Genomic DNA, 21,324 nt, shown 5'->3' with positions numbered 1-21,324 from the left:
ACTAATAATTGATTGAATACCTTAATACTAACTATATTAACAGTTAATCAAGTACATTATAATGAATAATTATTCAAGTTACTGCTTGGTCTAGTAAATAATTGATCGCAAGAGGCGCCGGTCCCTCTTGCTGTCAAGGTAAAAATCCCCGCCTCCTTTGGCAGATAACCCACACTATTGGAATATACTTTAAGCGAATCACTCACACAGAGATTGGCAAATATGTCTCAAATGGGTACCACAACCTCTGGAAGGCAACAAAGTACCTCCCTCAAAGTGTTCTCTGCTTATTAGGTCCGGTAATACATGAGTGCGAACTGACAAGAAAAATCTCAGACCTTTTCTACATGACACGCCGGTTTATTTAAACCCATTGACACGGATAATCCAAAAAATCCACAATTCAATCAAAAACATTAGTAAGATCAAGCATTGGACTTGATCCGAGACTTGCAGCTATGCCTGCCTTTGATTCCTACTGATGATGCTGATTCATCCGACCGATTTCGGTCATGGTGACCACTTCGACTTAGCTGTCTTAGCGGCGCTGGTGCGCCCGAAGATGGCTTACATAGCCGATCTTCGCGGCAAACTCCTCGCACATTGAGAGTAATTACCCGCCGCCAACATAATTGTAGTGAATGGCGGCAGATGGACGGGATTTACATCATCGCGTTTTGCGCCGAGTTCAGTTGTGCGTTGCTCGTTGAATTCGCGGACTCGGCTCTACACAACACAATCTCCCGCCATTCTAGGTGCTGTGCTGCCAAACCTTCCCATTGTGATTTGAGAGGGCTCATTTTGCATCTTTTCGTATGCTGCTTCTGGATATCTTAGTACTTGACTATCTGAGGAGTTGACCGCCATGTTTCCGCTTACCCTCCTCAAGTTCAAAGTAGAAGATTGATTCCTACTACGCTAATTGAGGACGAAAGACACAGGAGGACAAAGTGACTGACATAGCCCACAGAATCGCTAAAATCAAGTGGCAGTGGGCGGGCCACATATCTCGTAGAGCTGATGGCCGCTGGGGCAGTAAAGTTTTTGAGTGGCAACCACGAGCCGGAAGACGTAGCGTGGGCAGGCCTCCCATTAGGTGGACCGACGATTTGGGGAAGGTCACAGGAAGTGCCTGGATGCGAGCGGCACAGGACGTCTTTCGGCTGAAACGAAAGAACTGACGCTAAGAGAGATGGCTAAGCTAAAGAAATAGCCAAAATGGACCCTCGTAAAGCACTTGCATTTAATCTGATCACCATGAAGTCCATGGTCTTGACAATGACCACACTGAGTGAGAAGAACCTCGCAAGTCTCTTAACTTTGGAAATTATCCATAAGGTTGGCAAGTCGCCTAACGAATTCTCTTATCGCTCAATTAATCTGACATTTGTATTGTTAAAATTATCATTCTTGCTCGTTTATTCCCTTGCCTAAGTATGACAAATGTAATATAGTATACCCGACCATAAATTTTGGCAGAAACCATACCAACCATAATCAGTACAATGTTTGAAAAAGAAAGAATCCTGTACGTCTGCTTTCGCTGCGGCTTCAGCTGGGTTTATCATAAAGGACTACTCTTTGAAATTAAAAAGTACCTTCTACCACACTTCTACTACCTGCTGATGGATTCTTATCTCAGTGACAGACAGTTTTAAATCAAACTCGGTGACAAAATCTTCTCTTTTTAGCTGCAGAGCTGGAGTACCCCAGGACTCTGTATTTGGTCCGATACTCTATAACATCTACTAGTAAAGTAGCCCAGACACCAGAAAGCTGCGGCCTTCCTCAAATTAATGTAACTGTGATCTTAAAGTGACTAGACTTTTGCAATATCAGCTGCTTGGCTGACCAAGTGGCGCATGTAATTAAGCCCCGAAGTCTCACCATATTATCATTTAAGACGTGAAACTTATCCTCCGGCCAATCTAGACCTCGACACATTGCTGCAATCAACCTGCATTAAAATCCTGGACCGTAGGATGACATGGAAAGACCATAAATATAAATAAAACAGAACTGAATATACTATTCCACCGACTATGTGCCTCCAAAGAGCTCAAAAATACATGTTAAGGATACTTTTATCGGCACATTGGTACGCTCGCCTTTAGGAAATACACGAGAACCTGATCTCAGCCAATCCCGCTATCCAAATATCAAAGTATCTATGATCAAGAGAGCTAATTTACTAGCCAAGGGTAAACCACTGCTTTAGTGGCTCAAACCCCAACCAACTGCAAATCACCTGATTAGTCTTGACGACAGATACTAAAAAAGCAGATTTTTAAAAAAATACCTAATGAACAAAGGTCAAACAAGGTCACGCCGCCGACGCCGCCGCCGCCGAGGTCAAAAAGTCGGCGCGCCGCCGCCGGCCAATTTTATATCGGCGCCCACCTCTAATCCCAACTAATATTATAAATGCGAAAGTAACTCTGTCTGTCTGTCTGTCTGTCTGTCTGTCTGTCTGTCTGTTACGCTTTCCCGCTTAAACCTCGCAACCGATTTTGATGAAATTTGGCATAGAGATAGTTTGAGTCCCGGGAAAGAACATAGGATAGTTTTTATCCCGGTTTTTGAAACAGGGACGCGCGCGATAAAGTTTTTCTGTGACAGACAAAATTCCACGCGGGCGAAGCCGCGGGCGGAAAGCTAGTTCAATATAATTTGTAATAATAAAAATCGCATGGCGCAACATAGTTTAAATGACTCCAGGCGACATTTTGGTGTCCTTTGATCGCCCATGGATAAGATCACCTGGGTGATCAAAGTGGACTTCTTATCCATAGGTGATTAACCGATTGAGTCCCAGACGGGCATTAATTAATGTCATAACAATTGATTATCTATTGTGTCTACATTCGCGGAGCTTAAAGGACACCAAAGTTGTGTTGATCTGTATTGTAATATCTTTGATACCAAATAAATATTTTTTCTTTCTTTCTTTCTTTCAAAGTGTCGCTTGGAGTCCTCTTTGATCACCTGGGTGACCAAATCCAAGTGTAAACCCTTTAAATGTGTGGAAGCTGGAAACATTGAATTTTCGGGTAGTTCCAGTTTATTCTGTATATGTTACGGTTAATGTGATACATTAAAAATTATTAATAATAACCGGTTATTATGAATAATTACCGACAGTCGCGGTAAAAGTGATAAATTAATCACATTTAACAGTGATTATTTAATAATTCAACCTTAGTACTAACAAAATTCATAAAAGAGAACAACATCTTGTGTACGTGCTCGTGTATAGCCAAACTTTTGAACGTTTTGATATCATAATTATATTAATATAATTTGGCATAATGAGTTTGGAATGTTTCTTGCATAATATTACTTTTCCATGATGCCTATAACATAATGTTTTGATTTAAAGTGAAAAATAGGTTAAGCCGCCTATTTAGTTTTATACACACATAAATGACCTCATATTAATCACATTTACCAAATCATTCGGTAATTATTCATAATAACCGGCGATTATTCATAATTTTCACATTTATCACTTTGACCGTAACATATACATCGAGTGAGATCACTTATCGATTACACCCTGTAATAGCCGTCATTGAATGGAAATGGAAGGAATAACTTACTTTATCAAAGTAGTCTTTATTGATGCCACATATGAAGCAGTTGGACTCCATATCCTCCTTGACCGATTCCAGTTGGTCACGGAGTTCTCCGAACGCGTCGATGATCAAACCTGCAACAGGAATAACTCAGTGTGGTCCTTCGAGCCGGATAGTGTTGTGGGATGTGACTTGGATTACAAAGGGAGGTTCTAAATAAAGTAAAGTAAAAGTATTTTATTTGCCAGCAGTCTGTTTATCTAGCGGCTGCTGCACTAAGCTGTGCTTGTGTCGCGGCAGCCTTAAGTAACACAGGTTAACAATGTTGATAAAATATAGTGAGGATTTTTAGGAGGAGTTATAGAGAATATAGTGAGGAGTTTCATAGTAAAAGTAGGTATTTTATTTAGTTTGCATTTCACAGGTCTTATAAACGACGTTTTTGGCTAGTGTTACAAGATGTTGAAAAGTAACGAAGGAATCATTTAATACTTCTTTCGGAAGTAATTTACTGGCAGTCGTTAAATGAATGAAAAATATTTTATTGACACTTAGTACGACTGTTACAAGTAGTTGAGGAATTCCTCTCTTTAAGTTTAAGTAACCTGTATTGAGAGGAATCCACTCTTTCGTCACATCCATAGATGTTCTAAACTTACATTATGAAAATATTACCCACTTAATAACAAACACATAACACAAAAATAAAAAAGGTTTACATTACCGAGGTTCGGGATAACACAAACGAAAATATGTAAACACTTTACGAAACACCGCCGTCGTTAGTTAACAAATAAAGATCCCCCTACAAACAATTTAGTAATTTACTACCTATTTTTGCTACTTGCGATAGTGGTAATAACATAACCGCTCTGCCCTATCTTAAAATGATCGCATTACGTCGCGTCGCTTCATGTCGCTCACCTAGGACAACGGGCTATTGAAATAATTTAGGTCCTTGTCCACTCACCCTGCAAGATGGCCAGCAGGATGACGATGATGAAGAAGAAGAAAGATATATCAAATTATAATGTTACAAAGATGTTTCAGAGACCGAACACGAGGTAGTTTTTAGGACCTCTCGCGACCCCCTTATAGAGGCTTAGTGACTCCCCTGGCGGTCGCGAGTCGCGACCCACAGGTTGAAAAAACTGGGATCATCATTTCAGCCATATGACGTCCACTGCTGAACATAGGACTCCCCCAATGTTTTCCATGTTGATCGATTGGTAGCGGCCTGCGTCCAACGCCTTCCTGCTACTTTTATGATGTCGTCAGTTCATCTTGTGGGTAGACGTCCCACGCTGCGTTTTCCGGTACGTGGCCTCCACTCTAGAAACTTGCTGCCCCATCGGGCGTCAGTTCTACGTACTATGTGTCCTGCCCATTGGCACTTCAGCCACAGAATAATAATAAGTACTACGTACAGAAGTTTTACTTCGCGAAGGTATTTAAAAAAATGTATGCTCAATGTCATTAACAATATGGTGTAATTTAGCCTGTCTCAAGAGTCAAGCACCATTTTGTTGACAAACGTCAGTGATCGGCACTGCGCCGAAGCTATAGTTCCAAAATACTGGACTGTCCTGTCGATGACATTGACAGTGGGGCGCCACCGTCAATACCGGATCGCTGGTTCAGATTTTTGCCATGTTGGAAACCATATAGTTGAACGATGGTAGCGCCCCCCTGTCATTGAGTTTGGTGGGACAGTTCAGCGTGGGTCATCTATATAGGGCTGACTTCGGTAAAATGATGTGACGTGAGGTGCCAAACTGCAGAAAATGGCGGAGGAAAACATAATTTAGCATGAATTATCATGAATAATATTAACTACTTATTTAACTCTCAGTGTCTTGAGGCAACTTAAAAAAGTACATTCTGTGTTTTTATTATTATTTAGGCAGTTAAATACTGCACAGTATTTAGTACGCCATTTTCTTTATTTTCTTCCATCATACACAAGAATACGCGTGCGTGAGTCAATGTTCGCTCGTATGTGAGGCCTTGTCGAATAGTATCCTGTAGGTGGGCCATCGTGCGTGTTTTGTTTTCGATGTAAACTCGCGGAGATGAACAGGCCTGCTTCAGCTTGCTAATCTGGAAAAAACTGGAATAAAGTGATGAAATATGTTCTTATCCACTCACCCTGCAAGATGGCCAGCAGGATGACGATGATGAAGAAGAAGAAGGATATGTCGAAGATTCGTCGTCGTGGAATCGTCGAATCCAACTCGGCTGGGCAGCGTTCGGGAAACTACGCAACATCTTTTCGTCCAAAATACCTCAATGCCTGAAGACTAGAGTGTATAACCAATGTGTGTTACCAGTGATAACTTATGGCTCGGAAACGTGGCCTCTCACTATAGGCCTTATACAGAAGCTCAAAGTTGCACAGCGTGCTATGGAGAGGGCTATGCTTGGTGTTTCTTTGCGAGATCGAATCAGAAATGAGGAGATCCGTAAACGAACCAAAGTCGCTGACATAGCCCGACGGATTAGCAAGCTGAAGTGGCAATGGGCAGGGCACATAGTACGCAGAACTGACGGCCGATGGGGCAGAAAGGTTCTGGAATGGAGGCCGCGTACCGGAAAACGCAGCGTGGGACGTCCACCTACAAGGTGGACCGACGACATCGTAAAGGTAGCAGGGAAGCGCTGGACGCAGGCCGCTACCAATCGATCAACGTGGAAAGCATTGGGGGAGGCCTATGTTCAGCAGTGGACGTCCTGTGGCTGAAATGATGATGATGATGATGATGATTCACTCACCCTGCAAGATGGCCAGCAGGATAACGATGATGAAGAAAAAGAAGGATATGTCGAAGATGATGCGGTAGACTTCGGAGTCGTCTCCGTCGGGCGGCTCGAGCTCGTCGCCGATGCCGCCGCCGGCGCGCACGCCTTTGTATAAGTTGAACACGAAACACTGCGGGGAAACGATTTATCGATCAATATCAAGTAGATAGGCCAGTAGAATCAAATCGGAAATAATTCCTACAAAAGGTTTAATTTGTTGCTTATCAAGACTATCCTAGGTTTTCGACTTCGACGGAGTTGTGCTTAAGTGGTGGGGCCCCCGAAAGGGGCATTTTTGCGGTTTCGAAGATAGGCACGAGAACGGTTTCTCCAAAACATATGAATTTGGTCTTATTCAATGCAGCATTGAATGCCCTTCAACCGTCATGAAGATCAGTTTTCGATACAGTAAGTCCTTTACGCGGTATAACGGTAAAACCGCAAAAATGGCCCTTTCGGGGGGCCCCAACACTTAAGCACAACTCCGCCGAAGTCGAAAACCTAGGATAGTATTAATGGGCAACAAATGAAGCCATTAAAACAATAAAATCTTTTGTAGGAATTATTTCCGATTTAAAATCTAATTCTACTGGCCTATGACAGCTGCTACCGCATTGTACCCTTCGGCGTGGAAACGCTGGGACCTTGGGGCCCGGAGGCTAAAAAGCTATTCACTGAGCTTTCCACCCGCGTCATTGAGGCTACCGGTGACCAGAAGGCTGGGTTCTACCTTGGCCAGCGTCTAATGCCCGTTTTCACCATCGATCCCTAATTTTTAAGTGACTCCTATGGTAACACGGGCGGCCGCAGTGAGTGTGCGAGCGCGACAGCAATATAATTTACGCGCGAACGATAAGGATAGGTAGTTTGGGGTCATTGGACGAAATTCTACGTGCTCGGCGACCAGACTTTAGTATCGCACAAATCTTTAAAAAATGTGTCAACAAGGCGTCATTCTGACTTACCGTGAGCATGTCATGACAATTCTTGTTGACCTCGTCATCCTCCTCCTGCACGTAGAACTTGCGGAAGAAGTTGAAGGCGATCACCGTGTAGATGTATACTATGATCGTCAGCAGCATCACCGTCAGTACCAGCTGGAGAAGAAGAAGGTAGTAGTTTGTTACAATGAGAAGTTACGTCGGTTCTGGTACACTTGCGCGAAAGACGTTTGCGCGAAAGACATTTCAAGCAAGTGTCCATGCGGGTATTCTTCCGTTTGGCCAAATTACTTTTCGCCAAATTTCACTTCGCAAACAACTTATCGCCAAAGTTTCATTTCCCAAATGAACTTTTAGCAACTGTACTTTTCGCAACTAATTCATTTGGTCAAATTATCATTTGGCAAAATTTTACTTGGCAAATGTTTATATAGCAAATGTTTTATTTTGCCAAATATTATATCCCAAATAATTTGTTTGGTCAAATTGACACATAGGTACTTATCCACCGTTACCCACAAATCAAAGCATAAGGCAGAATGATCATGGTTTTCACAAGAATTTTATGTAAAACAAAGAGATTGCAGAAAATAGTATGGTTGCAGAAAGTAGGTATCGCAGAAAATAACTATTCTAACCTAACCTAACCTACTATTTTCTGCGATACCTACTTTCTGCAACCATACTATTTTCTGCAATCTCTTTGTTTTACATAAAATTCTTGTGAAAACCATGATCATCTGCCTTATGCTTTGATTTGTGGGTAACGGTGGATAAGTAAGGCAGCGGCCGCCGAGCGCTAGAATCACCTCTATTGTTTAATGAATCATTTGGAAATTTCGATAAAAAGAATGAAATATGAAAATTAATTTAGAGCAAATTTTATATTATCTACCCACTAAACAAAATAATAACCACAAGCTAATTTGTAGTCCATTCATGCGACAATCAAATTATTTTGTAAATAGTTCATCGTGAAATATTTTTGCCAAATGAAACATTTGGCAAAACATACTTTGCCAAACAATAATTTGCTAAACAATAGTATGCCAAAAACGACATTTGCGAATTAAAAGTTTGCAATAAGTTGTTTTGCCAAATGAGAATTTGCCAAATGAAAATTTGCGAAACGTTGTTTGTGATGTGATAATTTGGGAAACGTTTTTTGGCCAAACATTAGTAATCCGTCCATGCGCGCAAATGTGCTTCGCGCTAGTGTCTTACGCGCAAGACTTTTGCGCTTATGTCTTTTCGCGTTAACGTCAATGAGGGCTATCGTTTTTATACTTAACAGTTGGCACCCCTGGCGATTGACAGGACCTTACTCTACAGTGGCGCCATCTTGATGAGTGCAAATGCGATAGTCCTCCTACCACTTTAGCGCTCACAAGTTGGCGCCACTGTCTTCGCTACTAGCAAGTGACAGGACCTTACTCTACAGTGGCGCCATCTTGATGAGTGCAAATACGATAGTCCTCCTACCACTTTAGCGCTCACCAGTTGGTGCCACTGTCTTCGCTACTAGCAAGTGACAGGACCTTACTCTACAGTGGCGCTAACTGGTGAGCGCTAAAACGATAGCCCTCATTCACGCTAGTGTGTTTTCGCGCAAGTGTCCATGCGCCCAAATAGTTTTTCGCGCTTCGTCCCGATATAAGGTATGTCGCGCAATGAGAGTTAATGGTGATCAACACAAGTAAAGATTTGTATAGTCCGAAGACCCACATGCTGAGCCAAAGACGTTTTTTTTTATCCACAACGAGGAAGCTCTTGGCCTGTATCTCACCTGATGGTAAGTGATGATCAGGCCGAAGGTGGACGCGAGCTTCACCCGGAATCCTCAACCACGGAGGAACTGGCTATCTTACCTCTAACTGCCGGAACACAACAATGTTGTTAACATTGTTGTTATGGCGACAGACTTAGGCAAGATGGTGGTAGCTAGCCAGGCGGACTTAGAACAAGCCCTACCAGCACCCAAACCGAACAGAAAAATCTGCCCCCACTAATCGAATCCGGGACCTCTGCGTCTGAAGCAGGTGGTCTTACCACTAGACCACAGAGGCGGTTAAATTCTCAGTCTTCTGTATATTAGGGGGTGCTTATGCAGTGAAGACGAAATACCCTGATGATAAAGCTGAAAAATCCCATACCTGTTTCCCGTTATGCGTGACAGACTGCAAGATGGTCCTCAGGGTCTTAAACCCTACAGCCACGTCCAGCAGATGGGCAGCAAAGAAGAAGTTGTTGAAGTTGCCCATCACGGAGAAAGAGAAGTACCATAGAGAATACAGGAACGAATTGTCGGTGATCGTCACGCCGGCCTTCCACACTTGGTAGCGCCAGTCGATGTTCATTATGCTGGAAAGGTCATAGAAGTCTAAATATACAGGGTGTTAGGTAAATGGGTATATGAGCCGACACTAGCCCATGTAAACATGGGCATATAAATGGTATGGTGAAGTCAGAAATTTGATATCATCATTTTATTTTTTTAATTTCCATACAAAATAAATTTTATAAAATCCGATTTGTATGAAAAATAAAATAATTAAAATGAAGATATCAATTTTCTGACTTCACCATACCATTTATATGACCATGTTAACATGGGCTAGTGTCGGCTCATATACCCATTTACCGAACACCCTGTATAACTCAAAGGTGACTAACTGACTGACATATTGATCTATCAACGCACAGCCCAAACCACTGGACGGATCGGGCTGAAATTTGGCATGCAGGTAGATGTTATGACGTAGGTATCCGCCAAGAAAGGATTTTACGAAACTCCACCCCTAAGGGGGTAAAACGGGATCCACGCGTACGAAGTCGCGGGCGGACGCTAGTTTAATATAAGATTTTGAAATTTCGCGTGCCATTTCAACTAAAATAGTAAGACACGGGTCTTAACGCGACGTTTATTAATGAGTTACATTATGTACTCACGGCTTGACGGCATTATCACAATATGATAGTTCGAGGAGCGATTGAAATTAAGAAACACAAAAATTTTAATCGGTAGGTCGGATTTAAATTGTAACCAGTGTGGAAATGTGGAATCCGGTGATTAATAAATGCAAACCGCGAATTTTGCCGTGAAGTACGAATACGGATACTGTGAGTGTTGTGTGTCGTGGTAACATCACTAGTGGTAGTGTAACAAACGACAATATGAGGGTAGTTGGAAATCAAGCCCGAGCGCACGGACGACGCCGCGAGCCGCCAGTCTGCTTGTGACCACGGCTGCAGCATCGCAGCCGAAACGTCAAGCCGTGAGTACATAATGAAACTCATAAATAAACGTTGCGTTAAGACCCGTGTCTTACTGTTTGAGTTCTAATACACCATCGAAAAAGGTTTAAAAGTAAATTAAAATATCAGCACAGAATAATAATAAGTACTACGTACAGAAGTTAATAAAAAAAAGTATGCTCAATGTCATTAACATTATGGTGTAATTTAGCTTGTCTCAAGAGTCAAGCACCATTTTGTTGACAAACGTCAGTGATCGGCACTGCGCCGAAGCTATAGGGCTGACTTCGGTAAAATGATGTGACGTGAGGTGCCAAACTGCGGGAAATGGCGGAGGAAATACATGATTTAGCATGAATTATCATGAATAATATTAACTACTTATTTACCTCTCAGTGTTTTGAGGCAACTTAAAAAAGTACATTCTTTGTTTTAATTATTATTTAGGCAGTTAAATACTGCACAGTATTTAGTAAACCATTTTCTTTATTTTCTTCCATCATACACAAGAATACGCGTGCGTGAGTCAATGTTCGCTCGTATGTGAGGCCTTGTCGAATAGTATCCTGTAGGTGGGCCATCGTGCGTGTTTTATTTTCGATGTAAACTCGCGGAGATGAACAGGCCTGATATCAGTAAATACACTTACTAGTGGATCAAGCCCTTGCTGCCTTCTTCCTCCTGGGCGGAGAAAGATGTCTTCTCCATGCCAAGCATGTTGGAGATGGAATCAAAGTCGTAAGTTTCCGAGTACTTGGCGCGAACTTTCTTCTTCACGAATTTGTCCCAGTAGTTCACGGGGAAAGATCTGGTGAAGAAAATTAATATAATAAGTATTTAAGTATACAGTGCGATATTACATTATCTGAAGAACTGTAGCCCATTCTAGCACATATTGTCAGTTATTTTAACAATGATATTATGAATGACAGACGATATCTCAGTCTTAACTCAGTTTTAAATCCACATTTTTTTATTATTATTACACATTTATATTCGGCTGTACACTTTAATAAATATTAAGCTTCATTTTCCCGCCAAAAAATCCTTTCAAGGTTTCAAATTATTTGTCATTTTGACAGGTGCACTCTTCTTCTTTTTTTTTTATGATGTTGGCAATACACGTCGAGGTCGACTTGATTTGTGCCATTTTCAAGTATTTATGTGATACGAGTTACAAAATGAGATCAAGTAATGATATAATGAAGGAAGATAGATGATACCCCGTCCCACCCCTTGAGTCTCAGTAAAGTTGTGGTGCTTTACTGAGACCTCCTATGGACAACTTGAGAGAACCAGAAGAATCACGATGCACTGTTTTGCTTCACTCGCCCACACTCATGCACGTTCACGAACACTTAATGGTTATTGATCCACCATTATTACACATTAAGGCTGGGTTGCACCATCTCACTTTAACTTTGACAAACGTCAAAGATCTGTCTAACTCCATACAAAAAACACCGGTTATCGTTATGGTTACGGTCAAAGTTAGGTGGTGCAACTCAGCATTAAAACTTCAAACCCATGGTAAAAGTTTCAAAATAAATTGAAAAATTTGTAAACTTTTTACGTCTAAAGCCCGGTCTCTGAGCACGTAGAATTTTGTCCAATGACCCCAAGCTACCCATTCTTATCGCTCGCGCGTAATTATATTGCTGTCGCGCTCGCACACTCACTGCGGGCGCCCGTCGCACAGTCGCGCTCGCGACAGCAATATAATTACACGCGAGCGATAAGGATAGGTAGCTTGGGGTCATTGGACAAAATTTTAAGTGCTCGGAGACGGGACTGTATCAGGCACTTACTTGGCAGATATGACGAGCCTGTCCCAGTGGCTTTTCAGGTCATCGTCTTCCGGTTGTTCCGCGATGTAGAGACCGTCGAACTCTAGTTTACGAGCGATCTCTTTTTCACGTTTGAAGATGGCTAGAGGCACCTAGAAGACGACATGTTGATTTATAAATAAACTAGCTTTTGCCCGCGGCTTCACCCGCGTGAAATTTAGTTTGTCACAGATCTTCATAAATTATAGCCTATATGTTACTCTGGGTTATAAACAATAATACTGTAAAGTTTCATCAAAATTCGTTCAGTAGTTTTTGCGTGAAAGAGTAACAAACATCCAGACATCCAGACTTTCGCATTTATAATATTAATAGATAGATATAGATAAATAGATATACAACGGTATTTTATAATTACAAATCTTTAATGGGTGACTATGGGGTCCGGTTTCTGACTTGAGATCTTAAGTTTGAGCGTGCTCATCTTCTACTTGAGTATGAACATTGGAAACTTGCTCAAGCTAAAAATATCAGTTCAGAAATCATAAAATTCGTATGGGTAGGTATTTTCTCACTAATATCGCATTAAAGTTGGCACAAGATTAATCCGCAACGAATTGAATCAGAAGAATATAGAAGCACAGAATAATAATAAGTACTACGTACAGAAGTTTTACTTCGCGAAGGTATTTAAAAAAATGTATGCTCAATTTCATTAACAATATGGTGTAATTTAGCCTGTCTCAAGAGTCAAGCACCATTTTGTTGACAAACGTCAGTGATCGGCACTGCGCCGAAGCTATAGGGCTGACTTCGGTAAAATGATGTGACGTGAGGTGCCAAACTGCGGAAAATGGCGGAGGAAATACATGATTTAGCATGAATTATCATGAATAATATTAACTAGTTATTTACCTCTCAGTGTCTTAAGGCAACTTAAAAAAGTACATTTTGTGTTTTTATTATTATTTAGGCAGTTAAATACTGCACACTATTTAGTACACCATTTTCTTTATTTTCTTCCATCATACACAAGAATACGCGTGCGTGAGTCAATGTTCGCTCATATATGAGGCCTTGTCGAATAGTATCCTGTAGGTGGGCCATCGTGCGTGTTTTGTTTTCGATGTAAACTCGCGGAGATGAACAGGCCTGATAGAAGTTTGAAAATGATTTCGACTTCCGTTGCGCTGTGGAATACAGATAAAAATTTAAAGAAATGAAGGGTTTACTCTTCTAAGAATGTGATCTCACCTTAAGATGGTAGTACCCGATAAGTATGGCCAGAGACACGATAGAGTGCAGCACGGCGGCCATATTGATGACGTGCACCATGTAGAAGAAGTCCTCGTCTATGTGCACCACTTCCAATGCATCTTCGTCCTCGCCCGATTCGCCGCTGCCTCCTGTGGGAATGAGGGTAGGTATAGATTATTTACACATGGTTAAGGTTTAGCTACCCCGAATATTAGAGACTTTTTGTCGGCCGATAGTTGGGTCAGGCTATTAATAAAAGGGGTAGTTCTACTCACGGTGGAATTATTTAGGACCATAAAATGAATCTCCAGTTTTTGTTAGTAATCAGTATAAACAGTGACTAAAGACCGAGAATATACTACAACATATCCAATTTTTAACGGGCCAGACAAAATTATGATAAATATTGATTTTATAGCGGTTTTTCTATTTTCGATGGACAGGGAAGTGAGAATACAGGATAATATACAGGATAGTGAAAATTTAACTGAAAGATGCATTTGAGTTTATAGTCTTTATTCTAAAAATAAAAAAAAATACTTTTATGTGCATCATAAATGTCCACTATCAATTGAACATGGAACTCATTTAGGTTGCTTTTTTTTCCGTCACCTGATCTCTTTGACTTTTCCCTACTATTCGTATCTCCTTCTATTATCTTCCTCTTCTTTCCTCGACGCTTTTCTTCGACTGGAAACAATTTGTTAGTATCTATTTTCGGCATCTCCAGCAATCCATCAGGATCATCAATTTTCATTCAGTCCCAGTACACTCGTAAGGTCAACCAAGTCTGATGAATCAAAATACTGGTGTTGCAGGCATTACTGGTCTCAGTTTCAGATTCAGTTTAACATTTGCTTTCATGGAAGAATATTTTACGATGCCTATTTGGAAGTGCTCGCACACGTTACTGCAAAAACAGCTAAAAGTTTGTATAGAGTCAAGCAAGTCAAAATGGAGTATCCAGTTTCAATGGAGTGTATGCATTTGCCTGCACTTAGTGTATTTGTAAAATGCCTTTATATGGCAGTAAGTTTTGCTGGTTAGTCGATATTAACTTTTCCATTTTCTTCGTAAACCCAGGGAAATGATACACAGGGAAGTGAGATTTTTGATGTATTTTGCCAAAATTATGAATTATATAAACTTCATATCAAATTTAATATTATCAGTCAATGGACGCAAGCGAGTTTGACAATATTGTTTCATAATTGCCCTAAAATAATATAAAATACTGTTATAAGTACGTAACAATCTGTATTCTGATGTACTTACCATCTCCACTGCCCGAGCCCTGCCCAGAGCCAGAACCTCCGATGATGTCGCCAAGTCCAGAGCCCTCGCCTTCCTCAGAGTCCAAAGCTGACACCTGAAATTATATTAAGTATTAAATTCAAACTTTACTTAAGCCTGACAATGGCCATCAAACTTGCCATTTTAAAGTTAAAATCTCTGGAATTTACAGTTTTCTTTATCAAAATGATCATTAATAGGACATAATTTAAAAAAAGATTAAGCCTTTTTTCAAGGCTACAAATTTTAATACAAATGAGGAATATTCCCGCTAGCTAAATATCATCATCATCATTTCAGCCAAAGGACGTCCACTGCTGAACATAGGCCTCCCCCAATGTTTTCCAATTTTATTTATTTATTTTTTATTTTTTTATTAAAAGACTTTATTGCACACACAACAATGTTCAGTACAAAAAGGCGAGCTTAATGCCATAAGTCATTCTCTACCAGCTGACCTTGAGCAAAACAGAGATATTGAGTAGGCGGTGCTAAAAAGCTACAAAAATGTACACAATATAATACATAAAATATTATAATATATATACATAAATACATACATATAATTTATATAAAATGGATGACGAGAGGTAAGGGAGGATAGGAGAGAATAAGGGAGAAAAGGAAAGAATAAATTTTCCATGTTGATCGATTGGTAGCGGCTTGCGTCCAGCGCTTCCCTGCTACCTTTATGATGTCGCTAAGTAAATATCATTCCTCTAAACCCCGGTTCAACCCATTTTACAACACGGCTTGTTTTTTTTTTACAGTTACAGTAGCAAAATATTGCTTTTTCTATTTATGAATTTTTTTCTTAAGGAGCTTTTTCGAAATGGATAGCGATAACCCTAGAATCGGTAATTGACAACGAAACCTTCGGACCAATTGCCTTCGGTTTGCATTTTAACAATGACCTACTAACCTAAACTTTCAAGTAATGGTTTTAATCTTCAATGTGAGTTTCTATTTATTTTTATTAATCCTTTACTTAGCTACCAGCTCACCTTATAGAACAGCAGTACGAAGTTGATGCAGAAAGCCAACACCAGCGCCACATACTTCAGGTTGTAGAAGTTTCGGGCTAGGAAAGACACCGCGCGCCGCGTGTACTGGGACAAATCCACTTGCGCGAGAGCAGACGGCGCGGGCACTTGCACTGCCTGAAACATAATCATAATCACAATCACAATCATAGTCATGATCGTAATCATAATCACGATCATGATCACAATCATAATCATGATCATAATCATAATCACTTTTGTCGATTATTTTGCGCTTAAAACGGCCTCTACGTGTTGGATCTGTATCCCCACGCAAGCCTTAATAAAGGACCGGGCCACTTTTGACCCGTGAGCTCCAAAGCGTACAATCATAATCATGATCACAATCATGATCATGATTATAGTCATCAATATCATCTCTTCTCTAGTCATATCACTTGCAAATCGCACTAAACCATAATTGAAAAATGGAAGAAAAAATAGTAATAATACATGTTTACATTTGAACAATTTATATTTCCATTTTCAGATGAGATATAAATGTGCGTGGATAGTATTTTTGTGGATAGTGGTGTTTTATTTTGCATAGTTTTAAAACGATATAACATCTAAAGAACATTTGTAGCTTGAGTTTCTAAAGAATGTGCAAAATAAATGAGAAATTACTCGTAAGTACTGATTGGCATGAAAATTTACCTTTTTCCTTGTAAATGACCGCTGCATGAAAATATGATAAAATACCAAATGACTAAAGCTATATTAGCAATGAATCTATAGATATTTCTAATCTCTATAAATATATGGGCATTGTGAAAATGATAACGTTAAGCTTAAAAGCATATGGCTAAAACTATTGTCATGTATTTATACATAATAGATGGCGCTGTATAACCATAACTACACCTGCGTGTGATGTGGGATATTATGTCGTCTTACGATATTATTACAGAAGATATTTTTCTTTACTTAACCGTTCGTTACTTAGTTTAGTTTCTTTAGTTTTTCTTTACAACATTTTATTATTATTATTATGCACTTTGCAAAACATAATTGGAACTATCGCTTCAGCCGAATGACGTCCACTGCTGGACAAAGGCCTCCCCCAAGGTTTTCCACAATGAACGGTCCTGCGCTGCCCGCATCCAGGCTCTTCCCGCGACCTTTACCAGATCGTCGGTCCACCTAATAATAATAATTGGAACTAATATCAATAATACTATCTAGCTTTATTGCTTCCAAAATGTCATCTATCTATTTTTTTTTTAATTCCGGCCTACGGCACATCAACGAACATTGTAGCACTTTATGCAGTTGTAACAGCGGCGATTTTGATATTAAAGTTCAACGTGTTGTAATCCAAATTAATATGTAATTAGTTACCTTCTTGCTTTCCGCTTCTATGGCGGACATAGCGGCCTGTTGAACTGCTTGCGCTTCCATCCTTTCTTGTGCTTGCTTCTTCGCTTGCTCGCCTCTGTTTAACACATTAAAATTAACATTCTCAGTATGTTTTAAAAAAAGAGAGACACCTGACGAATGTCTAAGGGCTATATTTCACCGGGACACCATGGCGGCGCCACCAGTCGCCGCTACCAACAAAATGTATGCAGCTTTGCGCAACCAAACGGACACCAGGTGAGTAACTCTTATTGGAGCTGTACATTTTGTTGGTAGCCGGCGACTGGTTGCGCCGCCATGGTGTCCCGGTGAAATATAGCCCTAAAAGGACATGAAAGTATTGGAACTCCACGAACAAGATGAGATAGAAATAAATGGCGGCGCATGATTGGCAAAACCAGCTCAGTGACGGGATTGATTTTTTTTATTCATGAAAAGAAGAATAGAACGCTAGTACCAATTACACTATTCAAACAAGACGTAACAAACTTCAGAATAACATTTAAGTACTTATAAACAATTTAACTTAGGAAAACTACATAAATCAGATGCGATTATTTTCACAGTAACCCAGACATTCTGCCAGTAACGTACTCCACCCCTCTGTTAATAGGTACGTCACATTTTGGGTTTGGGATGATTCGAGGCAGAAGAAGAATAAGTATGTTTTAAGGTGTGTTAGTTGTGGCGGTTCTTCTCAGCATTTCCCAAATATTTTACTCCATGCGAAACTTCAATGAACGAGAAAAGACAACATTATTAAAGACGATTTTTAAGCACTACCCGATCGAGCTAACTGCGTATCTCGCTGAAATGCGACACTCCCTCGCAATCCCCCGCGTCCGTACCAGAGCGTCGATGTGACGTCACGGCCGCCAGGTGCGCAGTTAACTCAACCGGGTTGTATATGACAGTCTTTATACTTTTTTTACCAACTTACCCCCTTACAAATAAAAAATAAATTCGCACTGAATAGTGTTTTAAAGTGACGTTTAGTACGGAAATGTTATCTTAAAATAGTGTTCAACATGCGTGTAAAGGTGCAAGTTCGTAGCTGACTCCACACAGCAATAGCAGACGACGTCGCCGCGACACATTATTTTCTATTCGTAATTCTATAAAATTCTATTAAATGGATGTTATTTTATAGAAATACGTATATAGAAGCCAGTATAGTGTCGTGACGATATGTCGCCTGCTGCTACTGTGTGCAGTTGGTTATGAACTTGCACCTAAACTTTTTATCAGTAAGGAGGTAAGAAGATATGAGGCAGGTATAAAAAAGGTGACAAAAGACGGAAAGATAATAAGTATCTCACCCCAACAGATCGATCAGTGACGGTGGTCTCTGCTCTTCCGTATGCTCGGCTCCTTCGTCCAAAGACGCGTCGGCTTCTTCACCAGATGATGGTGACGATGTGCTTGGAGACTCATGCGGTTTCACTTGTATTCTGCAAACGTGGGTAGATTAGTTTTTTGGTAAAACGATTAGGTTAGCTGGTATTTTGACGCTCTTTAATTAAAATTCAAGCATTATTATCATCAACATTAGGGCATTTAGGCTGCGTTTCCACCGGATATTAGGGCTTCCAATCCCGCAATACCGAGATCTCAGTATTCCGGGATCCCGCATCATTTTTAGTCCCGCGTGCTGCGGGATTACGGGTGCGGGATCCCGCGGGATTTGCGGGACTGTAAAGAAACATGCGCACGACCATTCGCGACCGCGCTGAGTTATGAGTCCGGAGGGTCAATGGGGAAATATCTTACATTTACATATAATTCTTTAAAAGATAAAAAAAATATGAAAGAAACTAAATAATTCTTTATCATTCAGCTGTTTTTTCTGTTGTACTTGATTGTATTTATATATTTGATCTCAGTAATTGAAGTGTAATTTGATTGATCTCATTTAACGTTAATTAAAGTGAAATTACGTTTATTTTATTTGCCTCACATAATATTTTTCATAATTATATGCGGGATCCCGCCAATACCGGGATCCCGCGGGATTTGAATTCCAACTCCCGCCAATACCGGCATCGAGTATGGGGTGCGGGATTGGAAGCCCTACCGGATATGTGCGAGGATGCGTAGCGAGGGATGTGTTTGTAAAGAACCAATAGAAGGGGTCTGGGTGTTACTATATATAATATGTATGTATTAAAAAAAATTATATAAGTAGTGTATCCGTTAAGCTAGCACCCATAACACAAGCATTAAGTTGCTTACTTTGGGGCTAGCTGGCACTGTGTGAATTGTCCAAAGATTTATTATTATTATTTATCACAGTAAATGAAGCAATTCTATTGGTTCTTTACAAACGCATCTTCGCACATCTCTGGTGGAAACGCAGCCTTAGTCTCCACTGCAGAAGCACAATTGTTTCTACCAAAGGCAAATGAGAGATTTGGTATACACTCCCTACGCTGGCCAGAAGGGTTGGGGAGGTCTCAATTTCTTAGTTGCCTTTTATTAAATTCAAGCATCTCAAACAAGAAAAACGCAGTAAAGAGTCTTTAGATACTCTGTGGTACTTTTTTTTGTAAATACATAGATCGTCAGGAGTCTTAATTTTTGTGGGCGGATCTTTTTTAACCAGGTTAAAAAGAGTCATTGGTTTTCAACCGTATCTTCACAGCATAAAGTTCAAATTGATATGGGCTCTATGGCTACCAGAGTCTGTTTAAAGGTTAAGATGTCTCGCAATCTTTGCCTGTTAGTAGTCAACTTGATGCACTCACAGGAGACCGCCCAGTCTCGATCAGGGGGTTAATCCGAAAAATGTTATCTGAAGTTTCGAATGATGCCATCCCTCTCACGCAAAGCGACATGCCAGCATGAGTGACGGGGACAGATAGACTCGAAACTACGTAAACTGCGTTTCGGAGTAGCTCTGCAGGTCTATCCATCGCATTTTTCTACTTTTAAAAACTTATTTAGGGTACCAAATACTCACTGGCCATTGTCCTCTTTAGTGATATCCAAACCGAAGGCCTGCACTTGCATCTGTCCAGTGTCATCGGCCGGCGGCAACGCTGGTAGATGCCGCGACGGACCTGGATTATTCACAAAATTTAAATTAATATCCCACCAAATTCTTTTGGATTTTAGTTGAGACCACCGCTGTTCTTTCTTGATCATTTTTTTTTTACAATAATCTTGTCGTCAACATAGGTGTAGATGTATGTTCAATAATGTGTTCACATGACTTATTAAAAGCTAAAAACTGGAGAAACCGTGATCGAAGCTTTAGGTATATTCTTAATGTTTGATAGGATATATTCTATTTTCCTTTTCGAATAAAAGAGGGAATATGAAAAGTCGCTAATCAAAAATTTAAGGGCTAAGTAGTAATCAAAAGTGAATTAAGTGATCACAGGATGTTCTAAGGTTGCAGGTTTAAGGAATCAGACAAAAAACCTTAATTTTGACTCGAATTTATGTTGTTTGACCGATTAAGTATGTCCTTATTAGTGACTCCTTTATGCCCATTTTTATGTCTTGCTAGATAAGTTATTGAACATTCAAATAAGGTTATTTTTGTAGTAAGCGTTAACATAAAAATATCACATTATAATATTGCGAGAAAACATCGAAACACATAAATTACACATTGCAAAGATGTATAAAGATAAATATAGATCGTTTCATCCACAAAGACGCGCCCCACCACGCTAAATTATCAATGAGTTCACACGCACACTACAATAATGACGCTCGGATTGCTCAGATCAAACTCCCCGCACCCCGCGCTTCCCTCGACCAAAAATTGGTGGGGCGCGTCTTCGTGGATGAAACGATCTATAAATGTGTGTTACCTGCGTGTTATCATCCAAAAGCAGATTTTTGTTACAGAAGTTGTTACAAATTGTTTGTTATGACGTGACATCATGTCATGTGTTACTTTGTGAACCTTGTTTGAGTCCAATCAGTTGTAAAAAATTTGGAAAAATGTGTTATTTTGTTATTCAACCTGCGTTTGGCGGTTTAGTGTTCCTTGTAGATTGCGTTC

At 40.2% G+C, this 21,324-nt stretch overlaps 1 protein-coding gene across 1 annotated transcript in view; it reads right to left on the bottom strand.

The window, feature by feature from the left end:
• The window catches only part of LOC135084616 (ryanodine receptor), a 205,479-nt gene that overhangs the window by 3,679 nt on the left and 180,476 nt on the right, over positions 1-21,324 (bottom strand). Inside the window, exons 100-111 of the mRNA XM_063979388.1 lie at positions 20,269-20,368; positions 18,629-18,760; positions 17,292-17,385; positions 15,912-16,067; positions 14,890-14,983; positions 13,612-13,763; positions 12,379-12,509; positions 11,220-11,378; positions 9,469-9,676; positions 7,340-7,471; positions 6,348-6,504; positions 3,600-3,709 (exon numbers count right to left, since the gene is read on the bottom strand). Coding sequence (XP_063835458.1) covers positions 3,600-3,709; positions 6,348-6,504; positions 7,340-7,471; positions 9,469-9,676; positions 11,220-11,378; positions 12,379-12,509; positions 13,612-13,763; positions 14,890-14,983; positions 15,912-16,067; positions 17,292-17,385; positions 18,629-18,760; positions 20,269-20,368 — 1,625 coding nt within the window. The remainder of the gene's footprint in view (positions 1-3,599; positions 3,710-6,347; positions 6,505-7,339; positions 7,472-9,468; positions 9,677-11,219; positions 11,379-12,378; positions 12,510-13,611; positions 13,764-14,889; positions 14,984-15,911; positions 16,068-17,291; positions 17,386-18,628; positions 18,761-20,268; positions 20,369-21,324) is intronic.

This window comes from Ostrinia nubilalis, chromosome 26 (genome assembly GCF_963855985.1).
Source record: "Ostrinia nubilalis chromosome 26, ilOstNubi1.1, whole genome shotgun sequence".
NCBI classification, from domain to species: Eukaryota; Metazoa; Arthropoda; class Insecta; order Lepidoptera; family Crambidae; genus Ostrinia; species Ostrinia nubilalis.
This window is presented reverse-complemented; position numbering and strand designations above follow the sequence as displayed.